The sequence below is a fragment of the Hypanus sabinus genome, chromosome 4 (genome assembly GCF_030144855.1).
Source record: "Hypanus sabinus isolate sHypSab1 chromosome 4, sHypSab1.hap1, whole genome shotgun sequence".
Classification (NCBI taxonomy): domain Eukaryota; kingdom Metazoa; phylum Chordata; class Chondrichthyes; order Myliobatiformes; family Dasyatidae; genus Hypanus; species Hypanus sabinus.
In genome coordinates, this window is record NC_082709.1 from 26086656 (window position 1) to 26103642 (window position 16987).

General features: G+C 40.7%; 1 protein-coding gene across 7 annotated transcripts in view; it reads left to right on the forward strand.

Moving 5' to 3' along the window:
* LOC132392587 (mitogen-activated protein kinase kinase kinase 20-like) overlaps positions 1-16987 on the forward strand; it is a 130891-nt gene that overhangs the window by 16169 nt on the left and 97735 nt on the right. For all 7 annotated transcript variants that reach the window (XM_059966662.1, XM_059966665.1, XM_059966660.1 and 4 more), the window contains 5 exons: positions 5406-5507; positions 11643-11708; positions 13775-13803; positions 13900-14037; positions 14750-14836. In XM_059966662.1, coding sequence (XP_059822645.1) covers positions 5406-5507; positions 11643-11708; positions 13775-13803; positions 13900-14037; positions 14750-14836 — 422 coding nt within the window. The remainder of the gene's footprint in view (positions 1-5405; positions 5508-11642; positions 11709-13774; positions 13804-13899; positions 14038-14749; positions 14837-16987) is intronic.

Genomic DNA, 16987 nt, shown 5'->3' on the forward strand with positions numbered 1-16987 from the left:
GACTCATTCTTGACCCTAATGGTTGAGGGTAAGAATGACCTCATATAGCGCTCTTTGGAGCAGTGCAGTTGTCTTGGGAAACATGATTTCCTCCATGAAATTCAGCACTTAACATTTACTTTGTGAATGCTTGTTTGGTATGTGTTACTAGCTTATGTATATAAGATAAAGCATTGTTATAATCATGTTTAATTTTCCACACATACAAATAAACTAACGGGAAGAAAAGGAGGGGAATTTTAATTGTGTTTATTCCATCGGTTTCTGTCTTAGTACATATATAAATGCTTGCAGTTACCAATATTCAGAGAATTATTGCAGCATATATTTGTACCTACCTAAGATTTTACTTGCTACTTGTTTCACTTTAAACATTGATTATAAGATAGAATAGAATACCCCACTATTAATTCCACAACTGAAAAGATTGATTGTATTGATAGATGATCAGCATTTGATGTCTGAAAACTTAATATATTTGGTGCTTGTATTCTAATCACGAGAAACACAATTCCTGAAGAAGGGTCTCAGCCCAAAACATCGATTGTTTAATTATTTCCATAGATGTTACCTGACTTGCTGAGTTCCTCCAGCATTTCGTGGGTGTTGCTTTGATGCTTATATCATTAGATTTCTAATTTCTGGGAAGAGCTACAACCTGTTTTAAACAATACTGTGACGGTTGAAAGTAATTGTTAAAAAGATATCTATTAAATGATTGGAGTATTGAGAGGGTATGGAGAAGATTATTCTTTCCTGAAGCTTACAAAGCCAGAGGAAGCACTGGTATTCATTGTAGACAATGGATCAATAGGGTGAGGGAACTAAGAAAGAAAGAGGGGTCCATGATGATAAGATGAAATGAAACCAAGTGGACAGTGTCTTGTAGGGTAGATAAGCATTGATAGTTGGACAGTGGATTCCGGTGGGATGGTGGTTTAAATGATTATATGTAACCACTATCTCTGACAAAACCCACACTGGCCTCATCAGCTACGCCCAGGACAAATTAGACTGCAGTGAAGGCACAGACTCCCATGTTGCCAAAGTCTTGCCTAAGAAGTACATAACTCACCACTTCACTAGATGAATATGATATCATCAGAAATGATCAATGTTCTGGCTGAAACGTGTTGATCTTTGCCAGTGACGAACCACTGACGTTCAGCAATTGAAGAAATGCAAGTCTGAGCTTCCTGCATGTGCTCTGTAAAACTAGAGATTCAGTCGATCATCCCGGTGATTTCAAAAACTTAGAAGCCAAAGTTACTTATTATTATTTGTGGAAGTTCCTTTCAAGTAACATGTATAGTTTTTATATGCATAAAAGTATAGTTAAGGATATTACTAATGCATATAATTCTACTATCTTAAAAGTAGTTTTTGACGTAATACAAGTTTCAAGTCTAATTTTTAAATTGTACTTTTTTTTCTATGCTGTGCTTTAGAGACTAATTTTTTTTTGAAGGAGAGGAGCCCTGTGATTTGTAATCTACAAATAATTTGTTTGAAAATATTAAATTCATGGTCAGATATGTGTGGTATAAATAAAATAACTACAATAAATTGTTTATATGTGCAGTAAAAAATATGATTAATTGAGCGAATGGTTTAGTTTTCTGTGTGGAACATAATGGTTGATTTGAAAGAGACCTTTCTTGCACATCTAAAAGTAGCCAATTTATTGAAGTGTCAAGGTGAACAAGTTCCATGAAGTGTTTTATGAACTCCTTATACCACTCTTGCTTTTGAAAATGTTTGCCATTCAGTTAAATTGAGGCTGACCTGCTCCTGGACTTAACTTTGCTGTATGCATCTTTACTTAATAAGTTTGATCTTTGTCAAGTAACCCAGTATCATTCAATATTTTGGGTTTTCCAATACTGTGAAATTAACCATCTGCTTCTAATCTAAGTGACGCAGCTTGGGTGTGTGCTATAGCCTTTGGTCTCTGTCTCACTAAAACATTAGTCTTTCTCTTTCTACCCTTTCAATATCCTTCACATTTTACAAACTTGATTTGGGTCACAGTTCAAATGTTTAAACTTAAGCAGCCAACCAGTATTATGCAATTTGTAATATAACTCTGTGAGTTGATTGTACTTTTCCTGTGATGTCATGTCCAGGGCTAGACAGAATACTCCAAATGGGGCTTGCCAAACAGAAGTATAACTACCCATCTTTTGAATTATAAAGCAACTCTCGAATAACCTTGTTGATTGCAATTTTTAAACTTGAAGGGCTAATTCTGGATTGTTGTGGATGAACACGTAAAACTCTTTTAATCTTCCACACCTTCGAGTCTTTCAAAAACGATGAAATATTTCCCATTATCTCATTCCTATCCAATGTCTACAAATTCTGTATCTCCAACATTGGTCCATCATTTTCCCATAATGATTAGTTTGTGATTCTGTGCAACATGCATCAATCTCATCTCCAAGCTTGTATAATATCTTGGAACACTTGTCCTAAATGACACAATAAATTGCCAAATTTGAGAGATTTTTGCAAGTGTTGAAATAGAACAGGACAAAGAAAATGCCTGAGTTTAAGTGTTAAGCTGCATTTAAAATAGATGTTCATCCTGCAATCCATTGAGAATTTCGGTACAGACCTCCCCATGAAAACTGAACTGACAAATAGGCTGTACGTACAAAATAACCCTTTGGGGGATGTGTGGGGTGGATGGGATGGGCTTGCTGGCTGTGGCAGGGTTGTGGGCTTTTGCCACCCAAGTGGAGCTGAAGTGCTGAGCAGACTTGCTCGCTGAGGCTGGCTGGTGGCCGGCCACTTTCACTACACTTGCTCACTGTCCCTGTTTCTGTTCAACATCGACTTGCCAACAGTTCACGTTACGCACGGTGCTCAGGAACTGCGAACCCCCGTACCATAATTTTTCAGTCAGAAACTTTTGGTAGAGAATAATACTGGCAGAGCCTACAGGAAATTTATTATCAGGCTGCACATGCAGGGTTACGGTCAGATCAGCCAGATACCGCCTGCAATAGAGTGTGTGCTATTGCAACTCTATTTGAAAAATGACGTTGTCTACCAAAAAATGTTCTTTATTAGCTTTGGCTGCTCTTATTTCCTCTAGTAATAAAGACAAGTTATTGAGAGAAGCTGTGTTGCTAGGGATCAGACTGAATATTCAATATTGATAAAGGGCAGATGAATGAATTGCAAATAGCAACTCTAATGCGTGTATAAATTGCTTTAGTTGTGTACATATATTCAAATTTGATTGGATTTTGAAATTGAACTCTAACAAGTAATAGTTACGATGACATGAAAATTAAGTGTGCAGTTGTAACCATTGTTAGAAGACAGCCAGAAACACATTTCACATCTTTCTGTTTAACTTAAGAATATATAAATTGCTTTTATAATCAGACGACAACTAAATTTTCATTGTACTGCAATTTGTGTAACGTACTATCATCTGGGAGAAAGGACCTGGGGAAGCTTGCTCTGTTCACCTAGGTAAATGTTTTACTTTGAAGTTGAACACATGTCAGGCATTACAATTTTTTTTAAATCAAGATTTCCTTTTAAATTTATCCCACTCACATTTTGTTCCCTCATTCTCTAAGGATAACACTTTGTACATGCCTGGTGTGATTTAGAATATATTTGTTAGCCTTTATCTGTATCTGTTTATTGGGCTGCTGCTTAGCAACACAGTGTTTCTCAGAAAGTTGACTTGCACACCAACGTTTGTAATTTCCCTAATCATTTTGCGACCTTCATTGTGCCTGTCTCTGAACGTCTAGCTAGCTGTCATTAGCCTGTTTTTATAAATGTTGGAAGCAAGAAAATCTGCAGATGTTGGAAATCCAAGCAACACACACAAAATGCCGGAGGAACTCAGCAGGCCAGGCAACGTCTATGGGGGGATAAAAGTACAGTCGACGTTTTGAACCAAACCCCTTTGGCAGGACTGGAGATAAAAAGATAAATGCTGGCACCTTTTTCACAGAACCCCTCAGCCTCCTCCAGCAGCGATAGGTCAAGTAGAGTAACACTGCATATTTACATCTTTTGTGACATCAGGGTTATTTAAAGAAATACCTTCACCACAATCTGCTCACATAGTGCCACAGATAAAAGTGTACAATAGTTTTGTATGAATAAGAACAGAAAAAACAGTATTTGTGGAGAGAGAGATTTAATGTTCTGGGTCTAAAACTTGTCTAAGTGGCACGTAAGGGGTTGGGGGGCAATGAGTGGATCAAAGAGAATGTTTGTTATAGATAGAAATGGTGGAGCCATTGAACATATAGTTCAGCTCCTGCTCCATATAATGTGTTGTGCAGTCTGGCCTACTGAGCCTTACTAAGCATGTTGGATTAAGCAAGTGAAAACGAAGGAGGCGGACCAGCAGGTGAAAAGCAAGCACTTTTGCTTTAAATTGTATACTGTACTGCATTTAAACAGACGAAAAGAGGCCTTTATCTTTCTAACCAACCTGGCTTCAACTATCGTCCTGCCCCTCCCCACGCACCTTTCTATTCTGGTGTCTTCTCCATTCCTTATTTCAGTCCTGAAGAAGGGTTTTGGCCTGAAAAGTCAACTGCTTATTCATTTCCATAGATGCTGCCTGACCTGCTGAGTTCCTCCAGCACTGTGTGTGTGTGTCACAACAGCCAATTATCTGAAGGTGGCAAATTCCATTCATTGTCATTCCTACCTTCCCTGCCTCTATTACAAAATTGTTCTACCTCTCCCTCTCCCACCCCCCCCCCCTTCTCTCGCCCCTCTCCCTCCTTGATAGCGGAATCTTCAGGCTGGAAAGTTTCCAACATTTTTGGATTTTTTAATTTCTGATTTCCCGTATCTAATTTTTGAAATTATTATTATTTTCAATATTTGTGCACTTCTCATCTTGGAAGTTACATGAAAGAGTAAATGGAATCGAGTCACTCCAAACACTTCAAACTTTGGAGGTTGTAATGCTGGTAAGACCATTTCTACTGGTAATGTACTTTCAGATTTCGGAAAATACACAGGTTAACGTGATACTTCAACCTTCTTAAGAGCAGTGAACTCATGATCCACAGGTGTTACTGATTTCCCTGTTTTACTATATTCAGTGGAATCAAGTGAAATCACTTAAAATACCCGAAAATATTATGCTTTGTTGCCTGATATTTGCTTAAATTATGGAGGCACATAGGCAATCCAGCCTTGAAAAATTTGTTAGGTATATTTATTGGTACTTTCATTCGAAGAATATCTTGTACTTTGGGCCAAAATATGCACACTCTGTGCCTGTGAAGTGTTAACAGCTTGCCCTGAATTGAAGAATATTTACCATAAATTATATATTGTACTTTTTTAAAAAAAACATATAAAATTGGTTTGACTTTAGGTAACAATTGACTTTTTATTGTGCTTTGTAGAATATGCTCCTGGGGGTTCACTGTTTGACTATTTGTCCAGTGATGAAAGTGAGGAAATGGATATGGATCAGATAATGGCTTGGGCAACTGATATTGCCAAAGGTATGTGACTCTCTCTGATTTTCTTCTTTGCTTAAAACCCTCCGTCCTTTTTGGTAATGCTGATCAGATTGTAGAGTTACCAGCACTGATCTAATAAACTTGTCAAGCACGATTTCCTTTCTTTGCAGTCACATTTGAGGATGTCTGATTATATTATAAAGCTCATGCCACACTTTCTTTATAATGGATTAAACTCTGTGCCAAAGTTGACTTGTAGTCCAACTGTATTTCTATCTCCTTTGTTGAATAATGCTATTAGTTTTATGGTTTTTCAATCCACTAGGAACTTCCCTGAATCTGGGGAATTTTGGAAGTTCATCTCCTGTCCCATTCATTTGTCTCGTATCTCCTCTGATGGGTTCAGATTGTTCTGTGCTCCTTTTTTTTTTATATACCCTGATTTTCTGCTATTTTGGGGATTCTTGTAGTGACTTCCACCCTGAAGTCATACAAATAATTTGTTCATAATTTATTCCATTTTATTTCCAAATGGGAATTTGTAGGGTCAAGAATTGCTTTAGTCTCTCCCCACCCCCACCCCCCCCCGTCTCTATCTCTAATGAATCTCTGCTTTTAATTTTGTTTGTAGCTTATTCTTATACTATACATTCTACTGATTTTTTTTCTCTATTAAGTCATAAGACCATAAGATACAGAAGCAAAATTAGGCCAATTGGCTCATCAAGTCTGCTCCACCGTTTCATCATGGCTGATCCATTTTTCCTCTCAGCTCCAATTTCCAGCCTTCCCTCTCCCCCTCCACCTCCAGCCCACTGTTTCATGCCCTGACCAGTCAAGAATCAGTATCAACCTCTGCCTTAAGTATACATAAAGACTAGGCCTGGACAGCTGCCTGTGGCAACGAATTCCACAGATTCACCACCCCTTTAGCTAAAGAAATCCCTCCTCAACCCCTTTCTAAAAGGATGCCCCTCAATACTGAGGCTGTATCCTCTCAGAAACCTCTCTGTCCTCAGTTATCCTTCACTGAAGGCTTTTCAGAGCAGTTTGTCATTGAACCTACTAGGGGATCAACTATACTGCAGTGGGTATTACATAGTGAACCTGAGATGATTAGGGAGCTTAAGGTAAAAGAACCCTGAGGAGGCATTGATCACAATATGATTGAGATTGAATTCAAATTGAAATTTGATAGGGAGGAAGTAAATGGTAGTATTTCAGTGGAGTAAAGGTATGAGAGAGGAATTGCCCAAAGTAAACTGGAAGGAGCTGCTGGCAGGGATGTCAGCAGAGCAGCAATGGCGCAAGTTTCTGGGGAAAATGAAGAAGGTGCAGGATAGATGTATTCCAAAAACTAAGCAATACTCAAATAGCAAAATTGTACAGCCATAGATGACAAGGGAAGTCAAAGCTAATGTCAAAGCAAAAGAGACAACAAAGCAAAAATTAGTGGGAAGATAAGAGGATTGTGAAGCTTAAAAACCAACAGAGAGCAACTAAAAGAATCATTAGGGAAAAGATGAAATATGAAAGCAAGCTAGCAAATAATATCAAAGTGGACAATAAAAGCTTTCTCAAGTATGAAAAAAATGAAAGATAAGAGTGGATATAGGAACATTAGAAAATGAGGCTGGAGAAAGAATAGTGGGGGACAGGGAGATGACAGATGAACTAAACGGGTATTTTTCATCAGTCTTCACTGAGTTTACAAAAGGCTTTTCATTCCAGGATGAAGAAGATCTCTTCCTTTTTTAAACAAAGGGGCTTCCCTTCTTCCACCATCAACTCTGCTCTCAAACGCATCTCTCCCATTTCCCGCACATCTGCCCTCACCCCATCCGCCCGCCACCCCACTCGGGATAGGGTTCCCCTTGTCCTCACCTACCACCCCACCAGCCTCCAGGTCCAACGTATAATTCTCCGTAACTTCCGCCACCTCCAACAGGATCCCACTACCAAGCACATCTTTCCCTCCTCCCCCTCTTTCTGCTTTCCACAGGGATCGCTCCCTACGCGACTCCCTTGTCTACACATTCCCCCCCCCATCCCTTCCCACGGATCTCCCTCCTGGCACTTATCCTTGTAAGTGGAACAAGTGCTACACCTGCCCTTACACTTCCTCCCTCACCACCATTCAGGGCCCCAGACAGTCCTTCCAGGTGAGGTGACACTTCACCTGTGAGTTGGCTAGTGTGGTATACTGCGTCCGGTGCTCCTGGTGTGGCCTTTTATATATTGGTGAGACCCGACGCAGACTGGGAGACCGTTTTGCTGAACGCCTATGCTCGGTCCATCAGAGAAAGCGGGATCTCCCAGTGGTCACACATTTTAATTCCACGTCCCATTCCCATTCTGATATCTCTATCCATGGCCTCCTCTACTGTCAAGATGAAGCCGCACTCGGGTTGGAGGAACAACACCTTATATACCGGATGGGTAGCCTCCAACCTGATGGCATGAATATTGACTTCTCTAACTTCTGTTAATGCCCCTCCTCCCCTTCTTACCCCATCCCTGATATATTTAGTTGTTTGTTTTATTTTCCTCTTTCTCTGCCCATTACTCTGCCTGTTCTCCATCTCTCTCTGGTGCTCCCCTCCCCCTTTCTTTCTCCCGAGGCCTCCTGTCTCATGATCCTTTCCCTTCTCTAGCTCTGTATCCCTTTTGCCAATCACATTTCCAGCTCTTAGCTTCATCCCACCCCCTCCGATCTTCTATCATTTTGCATTTCCTCCTCCCCCCACTACTTTCAAATCTCTTAATATCTTTCCTTTCAGTTAGTCCTGATGAAAGGTCTCAGCCCGAAACATCAACAGTGCTTCTCCTTGTAGATGCTGCCTGGCCTGCTGTGTTCGACCAGCATTTTGTGTGTGTTGTTAATAGATCTCTATTTTGTGTTTATTAGGTGCAGGTCAGGAGGAAAGACTGAGTAGGTTAGGACTCTGTTGCTTGGAATGTAAAAGATTGAGAGGAGATTTGATAGAGGTATACAAATTTATGAAGGGTATAGATAGAGTAAATGCAAGCAAGCTTTTTCCATTAGGTTGGGTGGGACTACAACTAGAGGTCACAAGGGTGAAAGCTGAAAAGTTTAAAGGGAACATGAAGAGAAACTTCTTCACTCAGAGGGTCGTGAGAGCGTGGAACGAGCTGCCAGCACGAGTGATGCGTGTGAGTTTGATTTCAACGTTTCGGAGAAGCTTGGGTAGGATGGATGGTGGGGGTATAAGGGCTATGAAGATTGTTTCCGATGTTGGGGAAGTCCAGAATGAGGGGTCACAGTTTAAGGATAAAGGGGAAGCCTTTTAGGACCGAGATGAGGAGAAACGTCTTCACACAGAGAGTGGTGATTCTGTGGAATTCTCTGCCATGGGAAACAGTTGAGGCCGGTTCATTGGCTATATTTAAGAGGAAGTTAGATATGGCCCTTGTGGCTAAAGGGATCGGGGGTATGGAGAGAAAGCAGGTACAGGGTTCTGAGTTGGATGATCAGCCATGATCATACTGAATGGAAGTACAGGCTCAAAGGGCCGAATGGCCTATTCCTGCACCTATTTTCTATGTTTCTATGGTTCCGGCGCAGGTCGAAGGGAGCAGGCATTTTAAATCGTTAGCATGGACGGAATGAGCTGAACAGCTGGTTTCTGTGCAGTACTTTCCTATGATTCTATTAGGTTCCCATGAAGAATAATCACTTAGGTTCAGTCTACATAGAACATTTACATTTCTTGTTGAAGGGGACGAAGTTGTTGTGCTGCTCCTCCCTTTTATCTTTCAATGCCTTTGAATTTTTTTGTACTTTTCATGCACTTCTATTTTTCCAGTATATTTATCCATTCTTGATCTTTCACTTTGACTCTGAACTGAGCCTGCCTACAATTGCTCTCGGAGTCTGCCGTCAGCTCTGAAAGCACCGAGAGTATTTAATTTATGACTTCCAGCCGTTCTTTGCCAACCCTTTTACTTGACATCATCACATTAATTTCTAATTCCTGTGGGACTGCAAAACAGCTGTTCTCTGTAACTTGAACACAGAGACTGAACTATTAAGACATTGTACGTTAGAACATTTATTAGTTAAGTATTTCAAATTCCAAACACTTTAATATTTATGTTTCAAAATGTCGGGTTCTAGTGCTTGCTAGTTTGGGGAAGAATTTAGTACAATAGTGAACTAGCAAGTAGAAAAACAAGATGCCTGTTAGCATACAGGAATCAGATTTTAAATCTTCATTCTACTGTGGTTCCAGAAACAATCCTGTTAATCAGCTTTGTGACATGTGCATAATTTTGCAATTATTTTCTTTGGAGGAGTTGCCTCCTTCGAGGTGCTCTGCACTACGCGTCATTTTCCTCCAGCAATTTTGTGTGTTGCTGTGTATAATTTCCTGACTCAGAGAATGAGGGGTGTTCTCAGAGCTCCAGCAATTCTGCCATGGGACTTTTTTTTGTGTAGAATTTCTCTCTTTCTGGCAGCTACATGCAGTGGCCCACCCAAAACTGAAAACATCCTATGTAAATCATGCATAAAGCAGCAGTACACTTTGGGAGAACCTGGAACCTGCAACTGGATAGTGGAATGCTCCTCTTGCAGGATGTGGGAGGTTAGGGAGACCTCCCGTGTCTCTGACCACTACACCTGCGAAAGTGCGTCCAGCTGCAGTTTCTAACACTCCGCGTTGAGTTGGAGCTGGAACTAGATGAAATCCACATCATTTGGAAGGCTGATGCAGTGATAGATAGGACACATAGACAGATAGTTACACCTAAGGTGCAGGACACAGGAAACCTGGGTAACAGTAAGAAGGGGAAGGGGTTAAGCAGCCAGTGCCCTGTGGCCACTCACCCCCCCCCCCCCCCCAGCAACAGATATACTAGGTAAAGGATGGCTTTGTGCATGGTAAGTCGTGTCTAACCAATCTTATAGATTACCAGTAAAGTTGATGCAGGCAGGATAGTGGATGTTGTCTACATGGACCTCAGCAAGGCTCTTGACAAGGTCCTGCATGGGAAGTCGGTCAAGGAGGTTTGGTCACTCGGCTTTCAAGCTGAGGTAGTAAATTAGATTGGATAATGGCTTTGTGGGAGAAGCTAAAGAGTGATGTAAGATGGTTTCTTCTCTGACTGGAGGCCTGTGACTAGTGGAGTGCTGCAGGGATCGGTGCTGGGCCTGTTGTTGTTTATCATCAGTATCAATGATCTGGATGATAATGTAGTTAATTGGATTGGAGATGTGTGGATGACACCGAGACTGGGCATGTAGCAGATAATGAGGAAGGCTATCGGGGCCAGCAGTGGGATCTGGACGAGCTGGGAAAATGGGCTGAAAAATGACAGATGGAATTTAATGCAGAAAAGTATGAGGTGTTGCATTTCAGTAGGACCAACCAGGTCTTACACAGCGAACAAAGGGCACTGGGGAGTGTGGTAGAACAAAGGAATCTGGGAGTACAGGTCCATAATTCATTGAAATTGGTGGCACAGGTATTGTAAGGAATGCTTTGGCACATTGGCCTTCATAAATGAAAGTATTGAGTACAGGAGATGGGAAAGTTATAAATAAGGTTGAAAGAGCACAGAAAAGGCATTTGAACCCTTTCTAGCATTTAGTCAAACCTTGTATTTCTAACAATCTTCTTTATTTATGCATTTTTCCCCCTGGAATGATATCGACACCACCCATGGCCTAACAATCAGAAGCATTCTCCAACACAAGAAAATCTGCAGGTGCTGGAAATCCAAAGCAACACACGAAAAGTGTTGGAGGGACTGAGCAGGCCAAACAGCATCTACGGAAAAGAGTAAACAGTCGACATTTCAGGCCGAGACCCTTCATTAGCACCGGAAAGGGAGGGGGGAAATGCGACTCGGACTTCTCCCCTTCCTTTCCAGTCCTGACGAAGGGTCTCGGCCCAAAACATCGACTGCACTTCATCATCTTATAGATGCTGCCTGCCCTGCTGCGTTCCACCAGCATTCTGTGTGGTTGCTTGAATTTCCAGCATCTGCAGGTTTCCTCATGTTTGCGCTTCAGCGTTTGATATTCAACAAGTCAGTGTCTGATGCTTTCCTTTTTTTTTGTATATGTCTTCACACCTTACCTCTCTATTTTCCTGAGTTGCTGCAATACTGTAATGGCGTCCCATGAAAGGCTACTTCATTGTTTTCGTCTAGGTATGCATTATTTACATATGGATGCTCCAGTGAAAGTAATCCACCGGGACCTCAAATCACGAAACGGTAAGCAAGCAAGTACTCATTCTGTGAGTTTGTTTTAAAGGAGCGTGATAGTGTTATGGCTTGCAGAAGAATTCTGCAGGGTGGATAACATTTAAGTTTGAATTCTTGGAGAATGACTGTCCTAAATGCATGAGGTGAATTTGCCCTGCTATGCACAAACTTGCATCCTCGTCCTATTCAGAGTCCACTTTGATCCTGGGTGGAGTGTCTGTATTGCTATGTCACAATGCAGTCATTTAATACAGAGGCCGTCCAGTCAGCCATGCCAGCAGAGGATTTGACAGCCAGGTAGACCCATCTCAATTACTGTCAAAGCTCTCACTGAAATTCAAAGCATCAAATAGCAGTTTTAGGGGAAAAAAATTTTTTGATTTATTAAGAATTCCAGAAGTGAACTCTAAAGCACACTTGGCCATAGGAGCAGGATTGGAGCATTTGACCCATCGAGTCTACTCTGTCATTCCATCATGGCTGATTTATTATCCCTCTCAACCCCATTCTCCTGCCTTCTGCCCGTAACCTTTGACACCCTGGCTAAAAAGACCATCAAACGTAGAGCAGAATTAGGCCATTTGGCCCATTGAGTCTGTTCCACATTTAAGCTAAATAAATTAAGTTAATTTTGTTTTAAATGGTTAATAGCTGTAGGGGTAGTGTGATGCAGGAGTAGTGGGCAGATTTCCCTATCTGAGAGCTGGGAGATCTGCAGAATATCATATGGACACTCTGGACTCTCTGGGAAGCCCACCGATGGAATTGTTACGAAACCCGTAACTGGGTCACTTACCAGCAAAGATAGAGAGGTCCGTTGAAGTCTGATGGTACTATTTTTAACAGTATTTATTGATAAAGGGGCACAAAAATAAGATCAATGCAAACATACCGATAATATATGGCGTCAATACTAAATCTAAAAGCGTGGGTATAATAATAATAATCAATAAGAAATAGCTCTATTGTTGTCTAGGGGATAATGTATTGTCCGATGGAAATATAAAAGTCACTGTTAGTTCATTCAAGCTGCAGCGTTTTGGGTTTGAGAGAGAGACGGGTTAAACTTGCCCAGGTCTTTTATGATGCCAATCCTTCGAGTCTTTTGGGAGTTGGTTTCCCCGTTGTTAGCTAAAAGCCGTTTTTCCATGGTAAGGGCACCAGTTCCGGGGCAAATGGAACCGAGCGCACGTGGCCTCCCCACCAGCTGCCGCTATTACGGGATCGCTAGCGTTTCTTCTGGTGCGTCCGAGGGGCTGTTCCCCAGACCCTCTTTTACCCTGACTCCCAGGGTCTCAGATGTCAATCAGGTTGGGGGTGATGCAATCCCTCCCTCAACCAGCCCACTTTGCCTGAGGGCTTCCACATTGCACAGTATTGCAATACACAAGTTCGTCTTCAAGAGACAATGGCCGTGTCCCGTAGCTTTCTATCGCCGGGGGAATGAGACATTCCGCACGTCTCTCTCTCATTTCCTGGGTCTCCTGACCCAAATCAATAGTGATCTTGCGATTCTCACAAAGGAGGGGGCTACCCCGCACCCTTCGGCCCCTCAGAGCTGTGGTACATGCATAACACAATGCACCAGTGACATAACAGAAGATGCTGCTGCTCCCACTGGCTTAACATTGTCAACAGCAGTGGGTTTTGCGGTTTTAACAAAGAAGCACAGATTTGTCTGCTGGAAGAACTGTCTCCAAACTTCACTCTTGCTGTAGTTAAACATCACTCTGACCACTGAACTATATAAAGGCAGTGTTGAATCTGAGTTCTTCCACTGATTTTCCTTCACTCTGGGAATTTGTATAATGTGGATTAATGCAGAGGAGTAAACTAGGACCTTTACAATAGGACAATTATGCAAATGTTAACAAATTTCATAACTGCGGTTGATACGTCTCCACAATTTCTTCTTCCGATGCTTTTAGAGTAATATTTTGCCAAAACTTCAGTTCTCCACATTAGTGACTGATGTGTTAAAGATTGCTCAGTGTATTTTAGTTTCATATGCATAGAATGTAGAAATTTCCTATTTGGAGTAGTCTCTAATGTTTTTACTTTTATGTTATATGTAGTGGTGCTTGCTGCAGACAAAATTTTAAAGGTGAGCTATCAAAGAATTTTTTTTATCTGAAGCTGTTTCAAAGGTCAATAATCTGAAAAGATAAATGATTATAGATCATTTTTGTTCTTCTCTCAGATATGTGATTTTGGTGCTTCAAGGTTTCACTCTCATACAACACACATGAGCCTGGTGGGTACCTTCCCGTGGATGGCACCAGAGGTTATACAGAGTTTACCTGTGGCTGAGACATGTGATACATATTCCTATGGTGTGGTAGGTGTAACACAAATTATCCTGCCTATTTAATTCAGATCAGGCCAATACTTACATAAAATTTGTATTGAGAAAACTGAAATTGACATTCTTAACAATAGAAGGTTCTTTGTAAATTAAGAAAGAATGCATTGAGCATATTTTAAAAAGATGCCTATTGATATATTAATGGGGGATGTGCTTGGGAAAATGGCTGAACCTTAAGCAGCATTTCGAAGGCCACGAATGACTGGGATTCAGTAGACCAAGCTATAGTGTGATTAATTCATTCTTGAAGCTATGGATTTTTTTTTAAAATTCCTGGGTTGTAAACCAGAGGGTATCTGTAGTCTTGCTGACTAGGAACATCATCTTAGGAAGGCTGGGTAGATTTTAGCAGTCCAGAACGTGTTTAAACTCAGCTGGCCAAATGTCTGCTTGGAATGAAAGGATGATTATCTTCTGCAATGAAAGCTGGCAACAGGGACCCTTTCTGTCATGCCTGAAAGATTATCATCTTCCCTGCAAACAGTGCAAGGCCCTGATCTTCATAAAGTCCACTGTGGCCTCTTTCTAAGAATTAGCTGCTTTTTAAACAACAGTAGCCCCACGGCATTGAGATTATTCCTGAAGTGTGGAGATGCATCACTCAGTACTCTACAGATGGAAAGTATTTTAAAATTTATGATATTTGTTAAGATTAGATAGATTTTAAAAGTCTCACATTTTTCAGGTTCTTTGGGAAATGATGACACAGGAGATCCCATTTAAAGGTCTTGAAGGCTTACAGGTGGCCTGGCTAGTTGTGGAAAAAAATGAGGTACGGTGTATTCTTTTGTTTTTCATACTTTTCATAATGTTTCTGTTGACTTAGATGCTTGATATAAGTATTGCTTAATTTTGTTTCTTTGACTACATCACCCGCTCATATATGCACTTATCAAATTGTAATGACTGTTTACTGAATGCACAAACCAGAGGCCTCAATTGATAATCCAGAAAGTGAGATCTCAGACATTACTGTGACAATTTCACAGCTAGAATTATGTTTCTAAGATGGATGGGAGTAAAGAGCTTTAATTCAATAAGCTAAGATGGTTTACTCTTTAAGGAACAAAACCTACTGTCATTGCCTGGCTTGGTTCATTTGTAACATAAACGTTCCACTTGACTCTTAATTGCCCCTTGAACTTGCCTAACTAATCTCTCAATGTAACAAACTACTGCAGTGCTTAACAAATCTGGACCAGCCACTCAACTGCAACCTAGGCATTGATTTGGACCAATAAAGGCATTCCTTAGCCAAATCGTTGTGTTCATTGTGTCTTTGCCTTGTACCGTTTGAAGAACTCCACTTATACCCAAGAAGTCAGTAGTTTGACTTTGAAAAAGCAAAGCTGGAAATCTAAAACTAAAACACGTTAACTAAAACATTCAGCAGTTAAAATGAGGAAAATGCATGGTCATGCTCTTTGGTAGTAGAAATAAGCATGCAGACTATTTTCTAAACGGGGAGAAAATTCAGGTATCTGAGATGCAGAGAGACTTGGAGTCCCTGTGCAGAACACCCTGATGGTTAACTTGCAGGTTGAGTCGGTGGTGAGGACAGCAAATGCCATGTTAGCATTCATTTCAAGAGGTCTAGAACACGAGAGGAAGGATGTGATGCTGAGGCTACTTGAGGCACTGGTGAGGCCTCACCTTGAGTGCTGTGAACAGCTTTGGGCCCCTCATCTTAGAAAAGATGTGCTGACATTGGAGAGGGTCCAGAGGAAGTTCACAAGGATGATTCCAATGGTGAGAGAGTCTAGGACAAGAGGGCACAGCTTCAGGATAGAAGGGTGCCTTTTCAAAACAGATGTGGAGAAATTTCTTTAGCCAAAGAGTGGTGGATTTGTGGAATTTGTTGCCACTTGCAGCTGTGGAGGTCAGGTCGTTGGGTGTACTTGAGGCAGAGATTGTTCAGTTCTTGATTGGACATAGGATCAATGGTAACGGGGAGAAGGCTGGGAAATGGGGTTGAGGAAAAGATAGGAAAAAGGAGCAGAATCGATGGGCCAGATGGCCTAATTCTGCTCCTATGTCTTATGGTCTTAAAATAATTTCTATTTGAAAAGGAAGCCAATATGTTAATGACTTTTTGTCAAAACTACTGTAAACCCAGAAAGATCACCAGCCTGGAGTTTTAACTCTTTCTTCATTCCCCACAAATATTGCCAGAGCAACTTGTTCACTTGAAATGCTTGTTATCAACCAAGATTCTAGGTGCCATTTACCATCTCTGGATAAGTCCCTTCCTGCCCCAGAAAATGCAGTTGGTGTGTGTACAATCAGTAGCCAAGAGGGCTGACTCCAAGTTTTCAATGTCAACCTTATGAAGTTTCGTGATCCAGTCAGATGTGAGCAGGAATATATCTTGTTGAAGACCATTTTCTCTGCTTCAGCTGATGAATTGCTATTTCTCCACAATGAACACACTTTGAAGATCAGTGGGTACTTTATGTTCAGAAGTTGTTGTCAGGATCCAACACCAAGAGTGATTTGGTCATATTTTCACATAATGGTATTTGCTAAATACCAAGGACATAACTAATAGAAAGATTGCTACAGGTGGTGAGACAATTACTTCACTGTAATAAAATGAATTACAAATAATAAAACACAAAATAAGTGTACTTAATTTAGATCACTTTGTGGAGAGCTGTTTTCACTTTGACATGAAAGAGTTATTTTCTGTTGATCAGTGTCAAATAAAAGCCAAATTAAATCCACTGTGATTCAATATTGTAAAACAATAAAACATGAAAACTCACAAAAGGGATGAATACTTTTTATAAGCATTGTATGTTAAAATGTGTAATTTTATTCAATTATGAAATCTATGTATATGTTATGTAGTATTTTATATACTAACATGAAATATAATTTATATATATGCATAATGAATGAGCTGCATGATTCCTTACTCCAC